This window comes from Neodiprion lecontei, chromosome 6 (assembly GCF_021901455.1).
Source record: "Neodiprion lecontei isolate iyNeoLeco1 chromosome 6, iyNeoLeco1.1, whole genome shotgun sequence".
Classification (NCBI taxonomy): domain Eukaryota; kingdom Metazoa; phylum Arthropoda; class Insecta; order Hymenoptera; family Diprionidae; genus Neodiprion; species Neodiprion lecontei.
Window position 1 is genome coordinate 20493702 of NC_060265.1, and position 25187 is coordinate 20518888.

The 25187-nt window shown below is 35.9% G+C and overlaps 4 protein-coding genes across 23 annotated transcripts in view; 1 reads left to right on the top strand and 3 right to left on the bottom strand.

Annotated features, from left to right (window-relative positions):
- Positions 1–9258, bottom strand: part of LOC107223268 (casein kinase I) — a 56929-nt gene extending 47671 nt beyond the window's left edge. For 4 of the 15 annotated variants that reach the window (XM_046743799.1, XM_046743797.1, XM_046743793.1 and 1 more), the window contains exon 1: positions 7269–9255. In XM_046743799.1, coding sequence (XP_046599755.1) covers positions 7269–7509 — 241 coding nt within the window. In that variant the 5' untranslated portion in view covers positions 7510–9255. Of the gene's footprint in view, positions 1–7268 lie in introns of all 15 variants that reach the window. The other 11 variants (XM_046743804.1, XM_046743796.1, XM_046743803.1 and 8 more) reach the window with 7 other exon arrangements.
- LOC107223262 (centrosomal protein of 120 kDa) lies at positions 8226–14824 on the top strand. Of its 3 annotated transcripts, XM_015662885.2 has the most exons (13): positions 9269–9464; positions 9663–9726; positions 10562–10709; positions 10810–11071; positions 11316–11835; positions 11918–12126; positions 12224–12528; positions 12715–12958; positions 13066–13186; positions 13362–13465; positions 13580–13861; positions 13995–14323; positions 14482–14824. In XM_015662885.2, exons 1-13 carry the CDS (start codon positions 9420–9422, stop codon positions 14819–14821), a joined length of 2973 nt encoding a protein of 990 aa, XP_015518371.2. In that variant the 5' UTR covers positions 9269–9419; the 3' UTR covers positions 14822–14824. The 3 variants fall into 3 exon arrangements, with proteins under 3 accessions (XP_046599744.1, XP_046599745.1, XP_015518371.2); XM_046743788.1 differs by lacking the exons at positions 9269–9464; positions 9663–9726 and adding an exon at positions 8226–8289; XM_046743789.1 differs by lacking the exons at positions 9269–9464; positions 9663–9726; positions 10562–10709 and adding an exon at positions 8234–8289.
- A 227-nt stretch (positions 14825–15051) lies between these two features.
- On the bottom strand, positions 15052–17945 carry LOC107223266 (myogenesis-regulating glycosidase). Of its 3 annotated transcripts, none has more exons than XM_015662895.2 (5): positions 17900–17934; positions 17684–17780; positions 16104–17554; positions 15876–16032; positions 15052–15747 (listed from the first exon to the last, which is right to left on the bottom strand). In XM_015662895.2, the coding sequence occupies exons 2-5, from the start codon at positions 17760–17762 to the stop codon at positions 15563–15565; spliced, it is 1872 nt and encodes a 623-aa protein (XP_015518381.1). In that variant the 5' UTR covers positions 17763–17780; positions 17900–17934; the 3' UTR covers positions 15052–15562. The 3 variants fall into 3 exon arrangements, with proteins under 3 accessions (XP_015518381.1, XP_015518380.1, XP_015518382.1); XM_015662894.2 differs by having other exon boundaries at positions 17684–17824; XM_015662896.2 differs by lacking the exon at positions 17684–17780 and having other exon boundaries at positions 17900–17945.
- A 410-nt stretch (positions 17946–18355) lies between these two features.
- Positions 18356–24892, bottom strand: LOC107223269 (nucleolar protein 6). Of its 2 annotated transcripts, XM_046743060.1 has the most exons (13): positions 24453–24892; positions 24064–24155; positions 23613–24018; positions 23038–23518; positions 22342–22623; positions 21945–22218; positions 21454–21748; positions 21165–21389; positions 20589–21026; positions 20315–20478; positions 19886–20139; positions 19388–19797; positions 18356–18661 (listed from the first exon to the last, which is right to left on the bottom strand). In XM_046743060.1, the coding sequence occupies exons 2-13, from the start codon at positions 24141–24143 to the stop codon at positions 18416–18418; spliced, it is 3555 nt and encodes a 1184-aa protein (XP_046599016.1). In that variant the 5' UTR covers positions 24144–24155; positions 24453–24892; the 3' UTR covers positions 18356–18415. The 2 variants fall into 2 exon arrangements, with proteins under 2 accessions (XP_046599016.1, XP_015518385.2); XM_015662899.2 differs by having other exon boundaries at positions 23613–24155; positions 24453–24891.
- Between the last annotated feature and the right edge of the window lie 295 nt (positions 24893–25187).

The following is a 25187-nucleotide window of genomic DNA, read 5'->3' on the forward strand; positions in this document are numbered from 1 at the left end:
AATAAAAAAAAAAATTATAAATGACTAAATGTGTGTACATTGTTTTTAATAGAAATAAAACGAACGTTCGATTGAATCCTTCGTTTCAGTTGTGAAATTTGTGAAAAATAAAAAAAAAAAAAACATCTCAATAACGCTCTCACGGGTGAAAAACAAATACCTAAATGATTAATTATTATATTTTCATTGGAGTGATTCATTCATTCGAACCGGAAACGAAGTAGTAATGTAATTTAATGAAAATGGATGATACGACATGAAGTTGGTACGTACAATATACCTCAAGTATTTTATAGATTATGATAGAAGCGATATTGATTAAAGGCGATACGAAAATAAATGAATAACGAGAAAAAAAAATTCTCAAGATAAAATAAATATATATTATACGTAGGTATATATAACAGATAGATTGAACGCGATTTAATTTTCGTTCACCTTTATAACAACGTGCGTTAATACCAACCTAATCGTAGTCTTGTCTCTTATCGTCGATAAAATAAATTATTATTATCATTATCATTCAAGGCGAACAAATGAAAATAGTGTCCAAAGCAATTGATCCGCACAGCTGTAGGTTGTAACCCAAGCGAAGGTATTTATTCACGCGAGCTTTGCATATTTTACACATAAAACGAGCGTGGCAAATGATTAAAAAAAAAAAAAAGAAAAAAAAAGTAATATTTCCGTTGATTGCAGTGAAACTTTAAGCAGCTTTCGATTCTTTCGATGCAGAGTATGCAACAATTGCTATCGTATACACAGATTTACGTTGTGTATAACCGTAAATTTAAATAAAATTTAAAGAAAATATAAAAAAAAACTCTAAAACTGGTAGTAATGATAATAACGATAATAATGATGGTAATTGATAATAATACTGTTGAATGAATAGAGGAAAAAATTTCTAAATAAATATACCGATCCAGGTTTTAATTACATATTCGAAGCGCGCATGTATAATAAAAATAAATCGAGTTTTTGCAAGACTTAAAATGCACCCCGCACGTTGTATGGATGGTTATGGCTGTTACACGTAATGATTCTCGCTTATTGTTAGGCAAATCACACATGCATACGTAGTATAAGCGTACAGTGTACAACGCCATAATCGTAGGCAGCACGGGGGGATGTTTTGGGTCATTAACTCACAAGCGAAAAGCCGTTAGACTAGAAGGGCTGCTTTCTGCCTTCTCCACACGCCGGTGGATTACGTCAGCATAATTTTAACAAGGAATGACTCACGCGAATGTATCCAAAGAATATGGGGGGAAAATGAGAATAATTTTCATAGAAATTGTATGGTGAAAGATTTGAAAAAAAATTAAGAATAATAAAAACCCGACGCCAAATTTCCATTTTCATCGTTACTTTTTTTCTCCATCTTAATACGTACGACTAAAGTTTTCGCGATATCGAATCGTTTTTCAGATCTTTTAATCAACTGTTATCATCACCAACGGTGAAAAATGAAACTGTAATTAAAAAATATAACCTAGTCAATATCGCGCTCTGCACGATACGCAAAATTAAAAAATCCCATACTGTAAATTTTTATAACACTCAAGTTTCCATTCACGCGTGCTAATAAAAAAAAATTTAACCGTTACACGTGCAATTGTTATTGTACGATGTGAAAATATTATTTATAAAAAATCTGCTCAAATGGGGTAATGCTGGTGAATAGGTAAATAATTATTCTTCTGTTGTTTAATTTTAAAATAAATCGAAGAAACAACGATCTGCTTGATTTGAGAAAAGTTACGATCCAATACAATAATACATAATTACACTGTGGGAAATTATTGAAAGAAAAGAAACGCACAGAGTAGATGCTGCATGAGAGAAAAAAAAAAAACGAAGGAAAAAACAGGCAGCCAGCAAAACGCAACGAGAAAATGTGGTGCGCTCTTTAATGATGCCATGCAGGCCGATGTTGCGTAATTACTTCTGTTCACCTTCCGCGTGTTCAAAGTGATGGTAATATTTTTAGTTATTGTGCACAGAAGTGATGTGAGTGCGGTTTACGTATGACAGAAGTAGTTTCAGGTTACCGCCACATTAAGATCGTGGGGTGAGAATAAGAAAAATAAGAAGAATGAGAAACACAAAATGCGCATACGTTGCAGTGTTATTCAAAAGCTTCAATAGAAATTAGAATTCCCATGTGTGTGTGTGTGTGTGTGTGTGTGTGTGTGTGTGTGTGTGTGTGTGTGTGTGTGTGTGTGTGTGTGTGTGTGTGTGTGTGTGTGTGTATATATATATAGGATATTCCATGACATCGCGATCAAGATTCTACGTCTCAGCGTATCTGAAGTATGATTTAAATACTTGAAACAAAACCCACTTTCTAGAATCTCAAAAAATTCAGAAAAATCTTATCAAATATAACAAAATTTTTGACACGTATTAGAAGATGGAGATTTCATAACTTCAAAAGATGAATAAGAAAAATAATAAAAACACAAAGAAAAGATTATTATTATATTCATTCTTATGCCAAAAATGCAATCAAATAATAATTATTTTCTTTTTAAAATATTTTTCTTATTCATCTTACGAATTTACGAAATTTCTATCTTCTAATACGTGTAAAAAATTTTGTTATATTTGATAAGATTCTTCTGAATTTTTTGAGATTTTCGAAAATGGTTTTTGGTTTTTTCTTTGAATTTTTTAAGTCGTACTTTCGATACGCCGGGTCAAAGGATTCTGAAAAAAATTTCGAACACGTTTTTCGTCGTGTACTTTCGTAAAAAAAATAAATCATAAAGCCAATCCGAGACATGATCGACGTGGTAACTTGATCGTGCTGTCATGGAATGCCCCATATGTTTATACACACACACACACACACGTATATACAGTATACACCTATACCTTCCGTACGAGATGCATAAATTCGTTTTGACGAACGTTGATTAAATAATATTTACGAACCGCAAGCGTTTTCATTCAAGTTTATTGTGCCAGCTGGCGAATTTTCTTACGCGAATACCTTGATTATAAAAGCAAAGAGCTCCGCGCGTGTACGAAATTACAAAAAAGTGTCCTCTACGTCTTCCGCCGCGAATTGTGCAATTTTATTATTTGCAAAAACACGCACCTACGCAGTGGTATAAAGAAACATGTCGAGTGATCTGCAGTTAGTTCAACAAACAGACTCACACTACGATATTAAGACACGCACTAGGAAGAAAATAGTCTAGGAAATTTCTCTGGAAGGAACGGAATGTTTAAGAAGTTCGGTACGTGGTTGTAAAATTAAAATTTTCAACGATAACGGTATCAAAAAAAAAAAAAAAAAAAATATTTCAGCCAATCGTTAGAAAACAGTATTTTGAGTGAAATAAGAAATTGTAGAATCAATAGAACGAATCTACTAGTAGATTTTGGACAATTTTGAAATTAAGCATAGATTTTGAAGCTTTTGTGATCAATTCGGTCATTCATCTTTTTTTCTTTCATAGATACCTTCGTAACTTGGAAATACAATAATTCGATAAACATACTCAACGTACAAACAGTATCGATTTTCGGCCAACAAATCCTTTTAAGTAGACTTCATAGCCGTGGGACCAAAAATTATCAATAAAATAGAAATACGAGAAGAGCAGCTGGAGACCCTGAGAAATCGATTATTATGATAGTAGTAATAATAATAATAATATGCAATAAGAAAATTGCGATATGATTAATAAACCCACAATAAAAATAACAAACCCGTGGATAAAATTCTAATTCGAATGCGGTTAAATAACATAACAATAAATCACGAACTCGGTCTAGGTTTTTTTATATGTACCTCTTCTTGGAATATGCATTAAATGAATTAAAAAAATTAAAAAAACCACACACAAAGTTGAAATTTGTTTGTAACGGGCATGTAGAGATGCGTTAAAAAAAAAAGAATTACTTCAGAACCTCAAGAAAATGTCGGAAATTCAGTGGTAAACTGCTGGATAAATAAACAAAGCACATAATATATCAAAATTCAAGTTACGATCCAGCAAAATGTCGAAAAATAAAGTTTCGGTTCAATAGAATTTCAAAAATTAAAATATACTTACACACCGCAGATTATTCAACGAGTGGGTTTAAAATATCGGAAGAACCGAAAATTAGAATGACCAGGATTCCGAACAGAAGAATATCCAAAATCCAAAACAAAGAAAAAGATCAGAATGGTGAAATTTCACCATGCCAGAAATTCACAGAACTGAAAATCTTCGATCATTCGGCGTTTCGATGTTTCGGATTTATAAATTTTCGCCCTTTCGGAACTTTGCACTTGCGGAACTTTGAGCGCCGGCGGGTTTCGGAAACTTTTGATGTTTCGTCAAAGTTTGATTTCTTTACTCTAAGTTTCGTGAGCAACAAATTCGTAACTCGGCGCTTTCAGGACTTTTCAAATCCGTAATTTCAACCCCTACTATTCAACCCCAATATTGTAAATAAAAAATTATAAAAAAACATTACTCTTACACATTTTCACCAGAACGAGATACGATAATCCCGACTAAAATGCGTCAACGCCTGCAAGGTGGCAGAAAAATTTGCTACCAACAATAAGTGTACGGCAACAAAGAAAACAACAACAATTTGTTTTTTTCGCAGCTTTTCCGCCAACCCGTCAATACATGTACTGTGTGAATTCCTTCTGTATTTTTTTCCTCTTCTCATTTCCCTACAAACTTCTCCTTATTCCTCGGTCCGAAAAATGAGGCGTGGCACGTTGTTGTACAACAGCGGAAGCTGATATTACGACTCGTCGGTTTTCACACATTTTCAGTCTAATCCCGCTGTGGAAAATTATTATCGATCTCAAAGCATTTACAACGGCGGCGTGAAGACTGATAGTGACTGTACTGATATTATAACAACAGTTTTTATCGAACCAATAATCGTGTTACGTCGTAAATGATGAAATAATTTTACGATGCTGAAGTTGGTAACGTTAATATGTCGAATCGTTGAATTTACAAAATCTCAGTTTGTTGATATGCTGTATTTAACAGTTTACCAAATTTCAAGTAATCCTAAAGTTTCCAAACAACGTCTTTTTCCAAAGATGCATCATTACAAGAACGTTACAAGCGTTAGGCTGATGTAATTTTATAGCTCATCGAACAGTCCGCACGTGTGAGTTGCAACAATTCTTCAGGAATATTAAACCGACGCGTGCATATTATGATAACGACAAATCATTGATCGATTTCGATTTGTAAGCGTGAGCATGATTCCGTAATTACAGATTTCACATGTAACAGAATGTTTTTTTGATTTCTTTCTTTTTGAAGAGGGAGAAGAAGAAAGAAAAACCCTTGCGGATATTCATCGTTATAAGTTACCTCATTGTAAAATACTTATAAACCTACATCAATTTTCCGTAATCGATGATACACAGACAGCACGAATCGTACGAAAGTAGATAAATAATTGCGGTTTACATTCGACGTATAATTATATTGCGTCACTTTTTCCTTCTCGCATGGTTTTTCATTATTATGTACACGTTGTACATTCGATATCTCGCTCCATCATCGCCGATTTTGTATTTGTTACTGCAAATTACGCAACGAACAATCGCGAGTTTCCTGTAAGAAAAAACTTTCACCGAATCCTTGATAAATTCAATGAAAAACTTTACAGCAGGTGTAATATTTTTCCTACCTAAAAATCCATCGTAGGATATGTGAGGAACATTTACAAGTCGTCGCTATTACATAAAACTTTAACGTTTCTCTCTACAAATTGTCCAGTGTTTTTTCGTCAATTTTTATTTTTTTAATATCATTGTCATGCACAGAGCAACCAACTACTGATAACGTTTAATTACTAGAGTGCAAATAAACAAGAGGAAAGACTCGACTGAGCGTAGCAGCAGGGAAAATTATCAAAGCAGCAAAACGTTCGAGTTGATTCGAATATCAATTATAACCACCGGTACTAATTCCTTCGAATGATGATCAAATCAATGCTCGAAGGAAAAATCAACATCATGATAAATGGTGAGGAAAAAAGAAACTTATTATGATTAACGGATGAATGAATGAGTGAATCGTTTTCACGTCGATGTTTTTCGCATTCTCCTAACAGACGACGATTATAATTGACAAATAATTATTCGGGCTAATTAATTCCGTTCGTTCATCGAGACGGAAAACACGTGCAGGTATTTTACACGCGTCAAACACAAACGGCGAGAATACTTTCGAGGAAAATGAGAAATAAAACACGTTGGAAAATATAACATGTTGTTACTTTTCTGCGGATCTAAACCAAGGCGGAATTATCCGGCGTAATATTAGCTGCATTTACATAGCGACGGTAAAACACAGAGAGTACATATTTCGCAAGGAGAATTTGAAATAATAAAATTAGATCGATTCGCCGATTCTTTTGTCGGTAAAAACGTAAGTTTGTTTTCAGGAAAACACGCCTGTGAAAAAAGTAAGTCGTTTTTCTCGCGATCCGTAACCGCATTACCGATAAACGATTGCAAAAATTCCCGGTCAACGAAGATACGGTAGATAGGCGAAAAACGTGTGAATAATTCTCTCATATCAGAGTGCAACTGATTGCTGGCTAGCAACAACTTTGAGAAGGCGGCACAATGCAGCAACAGCAGTAGAAATGAAGAAATGGGGCTGAAGTTAGTAACGTTACTGAAATGACTTAATCTTCGGAATAATCGTTATTTCACAATTGCAGGTATGTCTGAAATGCGGTAAATTATAATAAGGCAAAACTTGTTCACATTTTAAAGATTCAACTTACTGCAGTCGGTATAAACTTGCAAAATATTAATCCCCCCCGCCCAAATATTTTGCTACGTTAACGTTACTAACTTCAGCCTCCTCGTACGAAGATGACGCTGAAGTTATTAGCGTTATCGTAATGATATACTTTTCGTAAAAACCGTAATTTCACAATTTCACAAATTCCTGAAATGCGGTAAATCGTAACAAAGCAAGACTTGTTCACATTTTCAAGATTCAACTTACTCGTTTCCAAAGTCACTATAACCTTGTAAAATAGTAATTTTTCCAGCCAATGTTTCGTTACGCGAACGTTACCAACTTCAGCCTCGTACGAGAGAAGGAAAGGAATCGGTTGCGTACATAATACGGTGTAAGATCCCCGCACAGCGATGTGGGTGGGTGCGTAAGAATATTTGAAGGTTAGGTTGGGTTTAACTTTAGATTTCTCGGCAATAGATCGCAGATTCGATTGGTTGCTTGTAGTGATATCAGTATCGTACTCACCGAGTCTTAGCTCGCCAAAATTTCCACAACCGATTTTCTTCCCGACTCGAAAATTCGGTCCAACCATCAAAACTCCGGAGGATGATGTCACGCTGTGCCGGGATGCGTGCATGTTGGCCCGGGCGGCAGCGTTTCCGCTACCCCTCGACGTCCTCTTGGCAGCTTCTTGATCCCGGTCACGTTCACCACCCCGGGTTATTTCTTTGTTGGCCCGAGGGTCGCGGCTCTCGCGTTTTTCCATATTTCGATAATCGACGATAAAACGCGTGGTTAAAAATAAAACCGTCTAGCGGATTTCACCTCGTCGATGTCAGTTTTTGTTTTCTTTTTTTTTTTTTCTTTTATCTCGAGTGTAATACGTGCATATGTATGCGTATGTGTGTATGTATATATGTATGTATGTACACAGGTGTATATACCTATATCGATAAATCACACCTGTATTCACCACTGATTCGTAAACATCGCACAAAACGAGATCGTTGATGTCGTTCGTCGTCGCACTTTCTCCTTCTCCTTATTTTCTTCTTTCGTTTTTTTTTTTTTCTTCTTCTTCTTCTTCTTCTCCTTTACGAAAACCAGCACAGAATTTCGTTGACGATAGAAGTGTAACGATAGCGGTAGTGTTGGTGGTTCTGCTGGTTGTTGTTGTTGTTGTGGTGGTGGTGGTGGTGATGACGATAAAGATGACGTTGATGATGGTGAGAAAAAAAGAAAACGAAAATAAAGGTAAGAAAAAAAAATGAATAACCTCAGACGTGAAACACATACACGATTCACGTGCGCACACACCGTGGTCAGAATACACCGATGACCGATCGCCGTCACACTCCTCGTCGTCGACGACGAAGCAGCGGCGGCAGCGGCGGGGTGACGGCGGGGTGGGATTGGGCCAGGGGGGTGGGAGGACGGGAGGGGGAGGGGGCAAGGGGATAACTATCCGTCGGGTGTCGTTAACGAATTTAAAAACTCAGCAGAGGCACGGCCACGGGGAAAGTTAATGGCCGCTCGTGTGACACAGGTAGGTTGGTTTCTAACCGACTCTACACACTCTACCTACTCCCGGCCCCGACTGCTGCCGACCATAACGCTGGCACACTATTTCTCACTTGTTTGACTTGCCTCGCTTGTCACTGACCGTTTCAATCCCCATGCTGTAAGCACGGTCGTATATTCGCTAACGCTATCCTATCGCTCGCACTGCACCGCGTCGAACTCGACGAATCCTCCCCGGCACACTGCACTTTATTAGTCACATCCACGACGAACATAACGCATGGGCATGTCCTCCTCACCGCACAGAGGACAATGCGCCAACACCTCCATTACAAAACGTTACTCACTGGCTCCTCTCGGGCACCTCTCGCTCGCGGGGAGATCTCTCCGAAATATCCGACTACGTTTCTTTTTCTTGCTTTTATTTTACTTTTTCTTTTTCTCGTTTCGTTTTTATATATATACTCTATCCATATATATGTATAAACTTTATTTATTTATTAATTTATTTATTGATTCGGATGGTTGGTTGTTTTTCTCCGAAACGTAAGGATATTCTCCGTCGTTTTCATCACCGCCAAACTTCGATACCAAAACCCTTTATGTTACATCTAACGGATACGTTTTTGGTAGTTTGCCCCCCCCTCTCTGCTATTCTTTTCAAACACCTCGCGTATATTTATGTACGTACGTATGTACCTACAACGTTTTCTCCGCCGCTTTCGTCACACCGTACGTACATACATGCATACATACGTCGACGATAAACCCGCGTTACGTCACTTATCCTCACTCCCGGTTACTTTTAAAACACCCGACGAACTAGGCACGTATCAAATCTCTTGTTCTGTGTCAATTAAAAAATTAGCCTCGTAGGTAGGTGTACCATGATAATATTTTCGCCAACGGGGTGCGGGTCCGATGGACTGGCCGATGGTTACGTTCGCGACAATCCCCAGCAGTTCGCAGGCCCGCTGTTCTCAGCGCAGCGGCTTCTCTCACGGAGTGCCGATTGGCGGAGGGGGCGAATGGCCTGAAGCCCCTGCTGCTATGCTAGTGTTGTCTGCGCGCGCATCGCGGTTCCGTTTCCGCCGAGTTTAATATCGCTCCCCGCCCCCTTTATGCCTTGTTTTTCCGGTGTATATTTGAGGAATAATGGCGATAACGAGGCGCCGGATACCCGCCCCAAATAAATACACGGTTATTATATCCCTGTATCGAAATCCCTCGTTTTATTTTATACGTAATTTGTTTAATCGAATATTTTCATTTCAAAGAACTACGTAGTCCGCTCAGTATCCATAGCAACCGGAACGCAAAGCTCTGCTATGTTTTCGTTCCTGATCTACGACTTGTATTTAAAGATTTTTATTTACTTTTTTTTATCCATTTATATAGTGGTTTAAAGTTATGGAAGAATTGACTGGTCCCAATGTACAGGTTGTACTTGGTATTAAAGAAGGTATCTATTTTTATTATACGTCAGCTGTTGATACATAACCTCAATTCCGATACCTCGGCATGTACTGTTTACAACCAAACATCTTTTGAATGCGGGTCCACTTTTCACGATGTTAACATCACTGTTTGCTTCCGTTCGGAAAACTTGATTAATCGTTTTCGTTTTCTCTCTCTGGCTGAAAACCATTTCGCTATAATTTAAACCTGCAGTTCGGTTAGTACTTTGATAGGTAGAATGAAATTTAATTTATAAATCAAACGAAATACTTTGTGAACATGAAATTTAAAAATGCTACAAATAAACATCGTTGAAACAAAGAGATGTATGCTTTTCTTCCAGGTTTGATTATTTTACTGAATTTTTATATACTTTACCGTTCACCTGGCAGAAGTTTTAAAATAGCCAGAACTTTATTCTAGATTCAAGTTCATTGACAACTTTGTTAGAACACCTGATAGAAAAAAATTTAGAAGTATTTTGTTAAAGTATGCCAAAAAAGATTCTCTCTGACTAGACCTCTAAATTTGAAAGTTAGATTTACTAAGATGTTTCACCGCAAAACATCATTTTCTGCTATTATAATGAATGATCAATTTTCAAATAAGTGCTGGAAAGAAAATCCAAACCACCAGGTGAATTTTGAAAATGTCTTTGGTGTAAACCCTGCGATTACCATATGTAATTATTTTACACAAATATACCTCTTTTTGAATGACACTATTGTCTAGAATTTTTCGTAATTTCAATGAATTTATCGCAAGCAATCCATGGATCAATGAAACTAATTATAAGCCAGAAAACAGTCACCACTCTTATTTTCGGCAAATAATTCAAGGGAATGGATTCAGCCAGCTTGAAAATCCAACAGTTATTGTTGCGACGCTGAACGGACACTCGTTGGAAACTGACCTTGTAGATCCTGACCTACATCCGCAATACGCGACCGATTTAGTATGGGATGCGGACAAGAGCGGAGTGCGAAAGTATAAAGACAAATAAGTTGTGAAGTGTGAACTAACACTTGCATTAGCGATTCCCATATCTTGCCATTTACACTTTTAAGAAAATTAAATTTATTCACAGAATGAGAGTGGACCATGTTCCATTGAAACTAGAATGTTTTGCAGTCGACGACAGCGGATTACGAGAAAAAATTGGATACATTTTACTCCCTCTGAGATCGGCGCAAATAATACCTCGGGACAAAAGCACAAATGTTAAAGTTAGTTGGCACAAGCTTCTCGGAGTCAAATCAGAGCTGAGAGTATCTGTTCCGGAAATACTTCTTAGTCTAACCATAGAAGATAGGGAAATGGTCTCGGGCCAAAGTTACAGCAACATTCAGGTAATCCTGTGGAATGTAGAAGGTGATATAATTCATAATTTACAATTTTAAATTGTAACAATTACACCAAAGAAAACTTTATAACTGTCTACCATAGAATCGATAGTTACTAACGAGACTTACAAACTTGCTTGTATATCTTACTTCACAAAATTTCTTCTTAAAGAGTGAACATTATCGCCTCTGCCATTGCATTACTTTCTTATTACAAATATACTTTGTTTTGATTGTAAAATTTTCCCAGCAAAAGGCAGAACTAGAAATGGAATCTACCCTGTCAACTGTAAGTGCAACACCTAGGCTATTACATGAAGAACGCTTGATACAACTGGGTCCAGATTCAACATCTCGAGATCTCTTTCTTTTGAGTATCACAGCTGGAAAAGCTGACCATTTAGAATACCTCGTTCAAAGGGGCGTTAACGATCTCAGAGAAAATTTCAGCTTCTGGTATCAAATATTGAACAACGATATACAACTAAAATCGTTCAAAAAACTGCCTGACAAATCTCATACTCTAAATGAAAAAATAGTAATTCGAATACGCAGTTGTCTCAATGTATTGAAGCACTATTTTCAAGAGAATCCCTACCTGCTTGTGAAACTTCAGTATGGCAACACTCTTGTTGGGCAATGCAAAGTGGACCTTCGTTCCCTAGTTCCAAGTGAAAATATCACAGATTATTCTAACAATTCCAGTGATACTAGTATGGCCTTAGACCAGAAGTGTTATCTAGCAATGGACAATGTCACAGAATCTATTCGTGAGTATTGAAAAGTATCTTCTGACAATTTCATTACTCTTTTACTCAATCATTTAATAAATGCATGTACTGTTGCGGATAGCGAAAGGAAAACCGCCGTCTGTAGAAATTCAATTACGACTTCAATATGTTGGATACAAGAGCGTGAATTCAAAGAGTCATATCAAGTCTCAAGATCCGAGTTCAAATGTAGGTGCCGAAAATTATGATGTCGCATCTTACTTGGCTGGTAATAGTTGGGTTCAACATGCTGATTTGGATATCAAGGATAGCCATCATTATCGTAATTCAGTGAGATTTCATTTGATTATATCGAATCCAACACTTCGAAGTGTTAATTGTGATTGAATATAATTCTGAATCTCAGAATCCACTTGAATGATTTCAGGTTGATAAAACAAAATCAGAAATTGAAGCACACAGAAATCCTGGAGGTGATTTTGGGAAATGCATTAGTCTTAATCAACCGGTTGGGCATTTCAAAAATCCAAACAAACATTCATCGAGTTGTGAAGTTATCAAAGAACAAGCAGCTGATGTGATCTTTTCTCACTCTGCGGATGCAATATTGCACTCAGCCTCTAATAAAGAATGTTCAAGAAGCATCAAAGCATACCACTGCTACTGCTTGAGCATTTTATTAGAAAGTATAAAATTTTCACAAGAATTGGCGACAGAGAATATTAATTTTTGGTAATAAGAGATATGAATATAATGAAAAATATTTTTCACCCTCACACAGACGTTTCTAAATTGCTTAAATTTGTGACTGACATAGATGTGTCGTAAGAAAAAGACGGGTAAAATTTGTAGAGGTGCAAGGTGGAATTTACATATTGAAAATTGTAATTTTTGAAATAATATTTACCATGTCTATAGTTTTCATCACCCAAAGGCACAACTTGTGTCGATTTTGCAACGAAAAATTCCTGGACTGTCAACAAAAAAATTGTCTCTGCAAGATATTCAATGCAAATTACACTTCGTATCATCCGCAGATGAGATAGGAAAGCTTTTAATATCGTTTCCACCTAGAGTCAGTATTTGCAATGCTGAAGATAACGTTGAAGTTTGCTTGGCTCAAGCTGTTCTTGACGTTACACAGTTATTCAACAAAAGTAAGGTGAGGAGTTTTCTTCTGGTTTTTTGCAACAATAATCACCATACGTTAATCTAAAGTATCTATAACGTTGAAAAATGTTCTCCAGCACGATTTCATTAATTGTTTAGCCACAGTGTAAACTGGGAGTACCACTACTTGGCTCAGACGAAAAAGAAATTGGAATTTTGGATGTAAAAATGAGTTTAGAAGATTGTGGCCCTTACCACCGAACAAAAAGAGGAAAAACTGGTAATTTTTATATTATGCGTCGTAGAAAAACCTCTCCTACGACAAATTATCCTCACTTTTCTCACTTTCAATATCAACACTCCCAAGATTCGTTGTTTAAGCACATAAGCAGATTATAAATCAATGTTATATAGTCAATATATAAAATCTAATTAATTGAATTCCGATGTAACAGACGAAGACCTGGGTCCTCCAATATTAGACGACAGTTTGGCATATAAAATTGTTGAAGAATTGGAAACTTGGAAGGAGAGACAGCAGGAAATATTTCGAGTTGAGGTATAATTACCAGTACACACTGTTTGAGGGTTGTAGTTTTTCATCACGACAAAATTTTCATTTAAAAGTAACATTCAACATAAGATGTTTCGATAAATAAACTAATTATTTCAGTTGAAACGAAAAGAAGAACGACATTTGAATTTGTTGAGTGACGAGTGGCAAAAACGCAGACAGGTGTTGGAAACTAAATTAGCTTGTAGTGTGGAACAATGCAAAATGTTAGCTAATAGTTTGAATAATGCTACCGAAGATTTACGAATTAGAAGACTTAAGAGTTTGGAAAAAGAGGCTAGGCTAATCAAAGCTAATGAAGATTTACAATGGAGATATGATCACAAGCTACAGGAGCTGCGGGAAGCTTCGCAACGCTTACAGGATGATCTCAATCATAAGGTAGATTAAATCAATGACGATTTTTTCAAAGTTATAAACTCAGCTGAAAGAATTGGTAAAATTTTTTCAAGCATCCCATTTTGAAATTCCTCTGTTACATCGAATACTCGTTTGAAATCTTATTTTCATTTAGTTATCCATCTTAGAAGAACAAAAAAACGTGCTCGAGGCGAAAGTGGAACCATTACAATTAGAAAACGATAAATTGAAAAACATCGTCAGTCAGCTAACAGAGGAACTGGAAGTTTATCAGAAGGGATCACTGACGCAAGATCAAACAGCTTTGTTGCTACAAGAGCTTAAAGGAATGGAAGAAAAATTGAATAACACTCAGAAGAGTAAATCCTTCTTTAAAGAGCAATGGGGCAAAGCTGTGAGAGAGATTCACAGAATGAAAATGGATCATCAGCAAGCGGTAGAAGTTCATATCAAAAATAGCAAGGAAGAGTTGAAAAATATTGAGTAAGATATCCAATGATATTTCGTGTAATTTTTCGTTCAATGACTTAATCAAGCTCTTCATCAACCATCTCAGTTCGAAAAAATATTAATTTTTAATTGACATGTGTTTTGATAATGTCCAATATTTTGATATTTACATTATTTACTTTACTTCACAGCTTGGAAGACGTTCTATGCACAGACTCGAAAGAATTATTGAATGATCAAATACTACTTGGTGAGATACAACAGGAAATCAATGTAATCAAACCTAAACCTGCCTTCATGCAGATGAATATGGATGACCAAGCGTTTATACGACCTTCAAACTTATATTCTAAGTCTAGCCATAGCATGGCTAGATCAGAAATGTCAGCCAGATCTGAAGAAATCGATGAAAAATTGAAAAATTTAATTGAAGAACGCGACTCTCTCTTGAAAACGGGTAGCTATTCAATAGACGATACGGTTATTATGAAACTCAACAACGAAATTAGATCTCTTTTAATTACGAGCTGAAATTATTTTTTCTAAACTAATTGAAAAAGACTGAATGACAATCAACATTTGATACAAAAATGTACAAAACAATCCAAAATAAGAATAAGTTATGTGAAATAGACGTTGAAAATTAAAAGTGTTGCGATATTAGAAGAAAAAACACTTTTAACAATGTTGTACTTGATGTAATGAATGCGCGAATAGAGGCTAAACTATCACACAGAGTATGTAAACATTTTGATATTACAAATATAAGTTATTCATATGTAAATACGAGATTCAATCTTGAATATAATTTAAAATCCCAATGCAGATGCTTTCTGGTTTAAGTAGCATGGACAAGTTGCATTGCTCCTTTGTTAAGGGATTCGACAGTTCTATAATACCTACTTATCGTTGATACCCTGTGTCACAGTGAAAAGAGTTTAATACAAGTACATCTTTCATTGTTTTGTCTGATGTGCTTGACAATAGATAATAACTAACGCATAGGTAATGTGAAATGTAAAACTGAGCATATGACATGTATTCCCAAAGAAAGAGAAGCTAAGATGCTAGTTCATTTTATACAGATTTTAAGCTAAATAAAACAGTACCAAATAATCACATCTACCTATTTATCATCCTTCATTATCATTGGTAGCTTATTTTACTGTATCAATCTTCAAGGCTGGAAATTCCATTGGAAATTGGATCAGTTACCTAATCCTAAATTTTCACGATGCTAGAATGTACTGAATACTCTCAATCTTGAAATTTTTATATTTTGTAAAAGTAGGGTAAAACATCCAACGGAGCTGGATAGTTCTTCAACCACAATGGTCCAGTATGAATATCATCCGTGACAGCATCTTTCCAGGAACCTTTTGGAAGATATATGTCACGTTGTACCACATCTTCTTCAACCACTGGTGCAACAAGGATTTCCTCACCAAGTAAAAATTCTGAAATACAAAGTCACAGAAGTGCTCCAAACATGTCTGTTATTTAATATGCAAGTGAAGAATAGCAAAAATATAGTAAATGATAGGAAAATAAAAGTGCTGAGATAACTTTTTTAACTTTATCTTACCATCTTTAATTCTGTGAGCTACCCTATTTGTTGGATCTACCCACCAAATTGGTGGATTCAGTGGTGCTCCGGTATCTACTGCTTTCTTCATGAGACGTATAATAGTCGGTGTTATTTCTGCATGCAGATCCGTATATTTTTTACTTACTGTGACTGTCTACAATATATTCAGTTATAAAATGTCTGACAAAAAGTGTTCCTGTATAACAAAACAGCTTGAAGGGATACCTCATCATCAAAGTCCCACGGTGCGAAGGAGTATTGCAGTGACGGCATAAAAACATTGGTCTGTAACCATCTGATAAACATTTCCTTTGAAGGATACTCTGTACCATTGAGGAAACCATTAAGATACCCATTACCTCCAATCATATCAGGAAGAACATGAACGTATCCATTAATATTCATTTGTAAAAGAGTTGTGATTAATGTCGGAAGTCCATTGTTCCAAGTCCATGTTGTATCCTTGTCAATCATTCTTATGAAAATTGGCAAGTCTTGAGTCCTCCAACCAACACGTGCTTCAATCATGTCATTAAAATTTTGGGCAAGTGATCTGACGTAACTGCTGATAAAACTACCAGGTGATAATTCAGCATCGCCTGATATACCGGGTGTCTGAGGCAACCATGAAATCTCACCGGCGTCGAACTTGAAACTATCTACACCGCTGGTGAGTTGAAGATATTTTAGCCGCTGGACCCACCACTCCACAGCTGTGGGATTAGTGAAGTCAATTGCAGCTGCTTGCTGTCCCTGCCACCAAGCCATCCGCACTTCACCATAGACATTTTTCACAAAATATCCATTATTCAAAGCTTCAGTATAAGCAGGTTCACACTCTTCGTTTATGAAAGGATGAATCCATAAAGTCAGTCTGAAACCTTTGGTCTTAAGACCATCTGTGAGAGATTTAATGTTGGGAAATTTTGTTGTATCAAAAATAGCAGAGCCATAACAAGTTTCCCAGTTATCGTCAATTTCTAACTGGCTATTGTTGAATCCATACTGAAGAATCTCATCTGCAAATTCATTTACTATTTCTGCACTCACATTTGCTTTATATCGTGCCCAAGTTGACCATATTGGGTGCATAATCATTCTCTCGTCGGGGTGACCAGTTGGTTTTCCTAAATGATCATGGATTGCATTTTCGTGAGCTGATCTCGGATCACCAAAAACACCAATTTCATAATTCAATATTACGGATTCGCGATGTCTATAAGGTGCTTTGTTTTTTGCTACTAAACAGAGATTTTTATCCTTGTAATTATTTTGGTCAATGAATAGCGGAGCTGCATCTTCAACGAATATATAAATCCCTTTGCTCGACAACCAGTATCTTTCGGCCAATGCCATATTAACCGGGTGAGTCGGTAGATAAGGTTCTTCTTCGTAGCGCATATGTTGAACTGGCCAGTACTGGTAACGCAGTTGTGGACCTCCGAACCATTGTGTTCCATCGGTAAGTTCATAACAATCGATGATTGCTGTTTCACTGTCGCTTACAGTGCGAGAAATTGTAATAATTTCACTATCAGAGCTCAATTTTATTTCTGTTTTCATGTCATCACCCTGTACTACGCATATAACTTCAGAACCACAATCACCAAAAACTAACGGTGCCCTTGAATATGCCGCTGAATGAGTACGAAGCACATTGTACACATTAGTTCCATCTGAAAAGTAAATGGTTTCATCAAAACTAAACTAACTTCATAAAACAAACTACAAATGAATCAAAGCTGCTGTGAACACTTAACAATTGGCATCAGAGTTTTAATTATTCTCGTCTTTAATAGACCTACCATATTTTCTGATATTCAACCCAATGTGATGATTGTCAATAATTACATCAACTCTCGCATTTTTGGTAGCTCTTGTCATTTGATTATCTGGGACCCTCTGACAGCACAAAAGAGTGGAAACCAACACAAATATGAGTTCAGCTAAACAATTCGTTACAATGAAAATGTTATGAATTGCAAAGTACTAAAGTTACACTTATTTGACATGTCACGTACCTTGTAAAAGAAGCTTCATCTTTCTCATATTCAAAATAACAGTGCATGTGCTCAGCCAGCCAGCAAAGCTTATATAGCTCCGAAGAGATAAGTTTTACTGTTTTTCACTCGGGATTCAGATATACTATCAAGAGTTTTTACTTATTTCTCACATTGTCAATACAATACGTAGAAATAAATCGGCACCCCTGAATGTTGTCATATCTCAAATGTCAGCCTAAATACGATAATTGGTTACAGCAAATGAATTCGTGCATGAGAGTTCAAGCTGGTTCAAAGCCATTGGCAGCAACAGTAATTTTGGAATACATTTGCACAGTAAAATCCTTTCAACTTTTGTGATATACAAATTGAAGAACTGGCTTACAAACCAAAATGTGTCTGATTCTGCAAGCAAGAATTTCTAGCCAAAATGAAACTTAATTCTAAGATATAAATTTTGAATAATAATACAGATTTCGATAAGTCCAATCACTATTTTATTATACAAAATAACATGTTACAGATTTTCATAGCTCAACAGAGGTAATCTTTTTTGGATTGAGTGTCAATACTGCGAACCAAGCCCTTGCCTAATACATAGAAGTCCTCCAACATCGCAGAAACATTCAATACCAACTTGCCATCATCATTAACTTTTCGACAGTTGACATTGGACACCTTGAACTCCTTTGGCTCTAAGGCACTGGGTTTTATGAGAACTCCTATTACGTGACCACCAAACGTGTCGTGAAAAAACAGTGCATATTCTTCATAGTTTTCCTGGTAAACAGATTATGAAGCATCGATAAGAATGACCATTCATTAATGTGGAAAATGTGATGATAACTTGAAACATATCAATGAGACAATAAGATAACACGAAACATGGAGATAAGCAGGTAGAAATCAGAATGTTATTTGCTCGGGAAGTGCACAACAATGATAATAGTGAAATACCTGAACTGATTAATTTAATACCAGCAATTTATCCGGTTCAACAATATGCGCCCATCGTCGTATTTGACTGAGCATGATAAGAATTGAAATATAATAATTATGTGAAACAGTATCATGATGCATTACTTTATCCTAGAAACTTGACATATTGAGTAACTCGCAAAGGAACCATTGAATCATTGGAACGTTGAACCATTAACGGCAAAAAGTGTTTGTTTACCATGCAATATTAGAAAAATGACAAAGATAAAATGTTAAAGATAAGATGTTTGCTGTTATCGAGCTTGACAACTGACCATATAAGAAAAATAACATGCATGTTACGTGCTTCAACAAAAATGAGTGTATCTATATTTGATAAATGTCCAAGGACATTTATTGATGTTACAAAGAGGTTCGACATGCCTCAACATTCTGTATGTTTGTATATTTGTGGTGCTATAGAAAGAACATGGAAATATTGCTAAGCTAACTCAGTACTAAGTACATATTTTCTGCACAGTTGAAAAGCAGAGAAGAATTAATGGTTTATCAATTGTAAAAACTTACTCTGAGTTCTTGCAGATATATTTGAACAGGATTAAAGTCAACTACAGGAATTTTGGCCATAGAATGTGATTTGTGTGGATGCCATTCTACCATAGGGTGATCATCGTTCAAGTTAATATCCTGTAATCTTCTGGGATTTAAAAAAGGTCTCAGATTGATAAGAAAATCATATTCAGTCATTGGAGCTTTAAATATAAGCCTGTGATTCAAGATGTCACCATCGTAGATTTGTTTCTCTATGATTTTCAAGGATGCACGAGCAAGTGTCGTTATACGTTTGAGAATAACTAAAGATGGCTTCTTTCTTGTCCATAACGAATTTTTTTTATCATATGGAGTTGATATGAAAAGTGATGGAAGCATGCTTCGATTGGTATTAAAATAACTCTCAATTTCTACAATTTCTTGTCCTGAAAATAATAATAACAAACATTACGAGGATACGAACCCAAGCAGAAGTTTCAGAGAAGTTGAATAAAGTGATAAAATTATTCTTACTAGTCATTTCGTTGTTAAAGTTAACGATGATAGGTTCAGTGTTCCAATAACTTTTAACAAGCAGTTCTAAGAATCTTAGAAATGCCACCTGAGGTGTTTGCGTCGGAGAGTAAGGCTCTGGTGCCAAATACATCGCAGCAAAAAGTAGTTCAACAATAACATCTGGTATATGCGAATCATCAAGAAGATGTGCTCGCAGCCAGCGTTTTGCAAGGCAACAAGCAGGACCAAAAGACGGTACTTGGGAATGGAGCCTGTGGAAAATTTGATACATCAGTACATATTTGGAAAATATCATAATCAGCGAATGTTCAATACTGCAAAATAAATATGTTTAACATGCTTAAGTCTTTGTTCATTGTCACTACGGTTTAAGATGATTAACTTCTATTTGAGCTCACTTAAGGTTTACAGTAACTGGAAACATACCCATGAAGAGCACTCGTCAATTTCGGCAAGTGGAATAATTTCTTTTCTAGTTCAATCGACTCTTCGTTATCCCTGTACCTTATTACACCATCATCTCCAATTTGCTGCTTGAGTAGCACAATTTCTTTCTGATGTGCTACGGTAAGTCGAAAAACGAAACCGCCCTAAAAATTTTTACACATTTAAAACTAAACTTTGAAACAAATAAGTTCATCTGCACATGGTCAAGATTTCCATTATTTAATGGAAAAAAAAATACATTGAAGTATCGTACCTTCATCACATCAATATAATTTAATCCACCCTGTGCTTTTAAATTATACTGTTTTCGCAAGCCTGCTGCAATCTGTATGTGAAAGGCAGCTTTAATTTTTCTTATAGCTTCGAGGTCTTCTGGCCACTTTCCACTCAGGGATAAATGTATAACTGCCTCGATAGGTAGAACGTATCTAGGTGCCATACCTAAATTCTTTTCCCTCAGTAACAGGCAATTTTTACCTTCCTTTGTTATTTTCGTACCACTACGGTATATGGTTGCTAATGGGGGAAAAACCTCGGTATACCTAAACACTGCGCTACAACCCTGAACTCCAGTCACAGTCAGTGGAAGATCAGATAATGATGTAAGCTCTTTTTCTAATTCATTAAAAATATTTAGCATTTGGATCGTCGCCTCTTCTCCAGTACCATATGCGAAATTGGTAACTTTTATCTGAATATGAAATTTAATGTAAATAAATTGGTAAAACAAAGAAACAAATTTGAATTTTTCAAATAAACAACTTCATTACATCCGTTAACTATCGATTAAACAATGGTTACAAGTGTTAGAGTAATCAATGGTAATTACCTTTTTCAATTTTAATAATTCTTCCATTTGGTCTGAGATGTATAAAAATTTGTCTTGAGCAATGGAAAACTTGTTCTCCAATAAATAAATAATGATTCTCTTGCATAAAGATCTCTTTTCCGCCAAGGTTTTGCCCTCTCCCCAAACAATTGCTTCACAGATAGAACCGTCTTGAAATCGGCGAAGCTCTGATTTTTTTCCCCAAAATTTTCTGAACTCTTCAGCCTATATTTGCAAATGTTGAGTATTAAGAGTGATCACACTTAAATAATACATTTCTGTTTATTACCTCTGGTAAATTTGCCTGAGGTCCTTTATCGACAATGCTAAAGCAGAATTCTGGATTAAGCTCGAATCCAATGTAAATTTTCCTTAAACCCTTTGGGGCTGGATCAGTAATTTCCCATTCTTCAGATTCTCCGAGAATGACTCCGATTTGGGATACTCTTTTGTTCATGCCACGCTGAAAGGTGGAGACAAGCAGTTTTACCGCTTGAGCCCAGGTGTTGGAATCATAATCCAGCCTTGCTGCTCTAGGTGACAATTTTTCTACCAATTGTAATATGGCGTTTGTATCATGAAAGCTGAAAAATTTGTTATTTATTTCAATATAGGTTGTTGTTTGGTAGCAGTAACAATGATTAATAAAGGATTGAAAAAATAATTTAGTGATAAAAATTCATTTCAAATAATGCCAGTAATTCATAGTGTTAAGTTGTCATCAAAACAACGATTAGGATAGCAATTCTCTTCTAGTTAGCAATTACCAATTGTGTTTACCATATAGTGTGATCAAACCCTCTATGAAATGGCACCGCTGTCATAAACAAAGTTTGAAAGCTATTGATTTGCACATTATCCAGACATTTGACGGCAAGTTCTGCCTGTCTTTTTATCCACTCGAATGTTGTCCTGTTCATATTTGCCACCAAATTATGATATCCCGATGTATCGATAAAAACGCAATCATAATGATTGCGATACTCGGATACAGATGGTTCGCTGTTATCATTTTGACATAAAGTTATGCCAGATTCACACCAATTACTTAGTGCTGGTGAAAAAAAAGGAGGAAAATTTATATTACGCACTATATGTTAGTAGTAACAATAATCTGAGCAATACTTTCAGCAACAATTTATTTGAATGATATTTATTATTTTGATAAATACATTACCTAAAGAATTCCAAACATTTCTGATCACTTGATAGCTGCTCATAATGTTGTTGATTTGCCTGATTTTCATCAGATGAATAACGTACATTGTTAATACATGTCCAGTAAACGAACCATAGCCTCTACCTAATTGTCGTTGATGAAGCCATATTTTCAATAATAATATTCCATCCCTCAAAGCTGGGTATTCCGATATAGTTTTAATAATACGAGAATTATTTTGAGACATCGTTAAGTCGTGCAGAACAGAACTATTGTAATGTGGTGTCGGAATCGCAGAATCTAGAAAATGTATGAAGAAGGTCTCGGCATGATACATATTCTAATATTCAATTATTTTCAATCATAGGACATGAAATAAAATTGTTGATGTGCAGTTCAATCATTTGTTAAACAATATCTATTCCATTTAACACGTGCAATCCTGTGCAAAAGAACAATCAATTTTGAAAACTGACTTGTTTATCATCTTTGCTAATAATGTTTCGAGTTGATCCAAACCGGTCTCTTTTCCAAATTTTGAATCACTGTAACTTGATCATTTTATTTCGTGACTGCTGTCAAAATCCCAACACGTATTTGCCATAGAGCTAATAAACGACGTTACATTTAGAGATATTCTGAGATAGTTCTGGTATGCGATGAAGAGGAATCTCAATTAATATAATTAATATCAATAAGATTGACATTGCCTACCATCTTCGGGATGATCTTCACCAAAATACCAGCCCGTTCTGACGCTGTTTTTTTCTGGTAAAAATCTATTAAGTTTGAAAGACCCTTCTTGAGCGACTACATGGAGATGTACAGTGACACGTTTGCTCAATTTTCCAGTAGGAACGATCTTCAAAATTGGCTTGTAAGTGTCACCCAGGTTAGTAAATTTTTTGCTCTCCACAAGGTCCTCACCAATGTTTGCGGCAATATATGATAGATATATGGCACGTTTACGGAAATATCTATGATTCTGGTAATCGTGTTTCTGGAAGAGTTTTGCTGGCATTTCGACAGCCACGTCGACGGTAAAGTTTGGACCAATACAGCAATCTATTGCATAGGATCCAACAACACTAATTTTGGATGGTTTAAGGAATTTGTAAAATCCTTTTGTGCTTTTTGACACGCAGTCAACTGGAACCTCAATGTTTAGACTCCTCAGAGACTTTTTGTCAGACAGCTGTAAATAAACATGTATTATTCATTTACCATTTAATGAAAACTACCAACGTAATAATAAATAGTCAACGTTTTATATTAATAAATTTATGTACCTTAAATTCACTTGTTTCTTCGATTTGATTGATGCACTGTTGAAAATCTTCGAACCAAGTACTGAATAACTTTTTGTATTTATCTTTAACTTTAACTTGTTGCAGCATTTCTTCTATTTGTAATCTGAACAGATTTGAATGAAACAAATTTTCTGTTTCTCTTAGTTGGTTTAATTCTTCAACCGTGGGTGGCTTATAAAGCTCCTTATCGATTTTCCCTTTCTTCTTTGGCGCCGTAACATCGTGATCATCAGTTATCTTTCTTTTATTCACTTTCGTTAAATTCTTTGGCTCGCTGATATCAATTTCTGAATCAGATTCATCGGTGCCATTTTCAATCAAAGAGTCATAATCATTATCGTCTGGCTCAGAAGAATCGACTTCATGAGCTTCAAGATTTTCATTTATTTTATTCGATCTAGATGAACTTTTTGCTATACCGATTTCAGTTTCGGAATCAGATTCCTCATCTGTCCCATTTTCTATCATCGAGTCAAACTCGATATCGTCGGGCTTTGAATTCCGATTCATATTTAATATTTCCTAAACAATAATCATTAATACAATTTAAATTTATCATAAGTATTAACTCATGGAGATAAATTGATGCACTCTGACAGCAAGTCGCTGATTAAACTGAGTTTTCTGAATTGGGAGATACAACAGGAACGCGTAACTGCGAAATTCGCAAAAAATATCTAATCCTCTACAACAAACAAAATAGAGTGTACAAATGACACGAAAACAATAATTGTTCACAAGCCGGAGTAAACATTGACATTGAGGTTAGGTTGACATATCCTGTCTGTATTAAAATGTAAAGGCATAAACTGTGGTCACCTGTAACTTCTGGGTTCAAATTTTCTGCACTCGTCTTCAAGGGTTTCCTTGATTGGCAATCCGATGGTCAAGTCTTCTTATAAATTAAATTTCGGTGAAACATTGCTCGTAGCCGTAAAAACACGTGGTAACTTCAACTACGGTAGTGAGCACGATGGGTCGATTCACGCGTGAACATCTGATTCGCATGTGTGCGCTCGTACTATGTTAGGAATTGAGCGGGCAACCATAAACTTTATTTATTAATTGTGAGACATTCATTTTCAATCGCATGCACGTAAGATGGAATTGTTTAACTATGCATTTTAATGTATTAAAAAACAGTCCGTGTACCGACATGGGTCGCCGTTTGCTCTCGTTTGTATATTATCGTGGTTTGCTGCTGGCGTTCCTCATTCCCCGCATCAACGCCGGTCACAGGTTGACTTGAGGCATCGAGTATGAGCGGGAATCGAGAAGGAAAAAAAAGGGGGAAGAGAAAAAAAAAGAATTTAAAAAGAGAACGGATATGGCTTTTAAACGCCATGTTTTTTAAAGCACATAAATATTTATCTCCAATCGAATTCAACTTCTCGCTAAAAATCTCAATTCGAAAGAATACCATCCTTAGTTATGTAGCGATTGAAATGGTTATTGGTATCGAATTTGAGGCGGCGGTGAGCGAGGAACCTCGCGACTTCTGCTTTAGACTAAAAAAAAGGTCCATTGAGATGGAACATAATGTCTTGAGAAGAG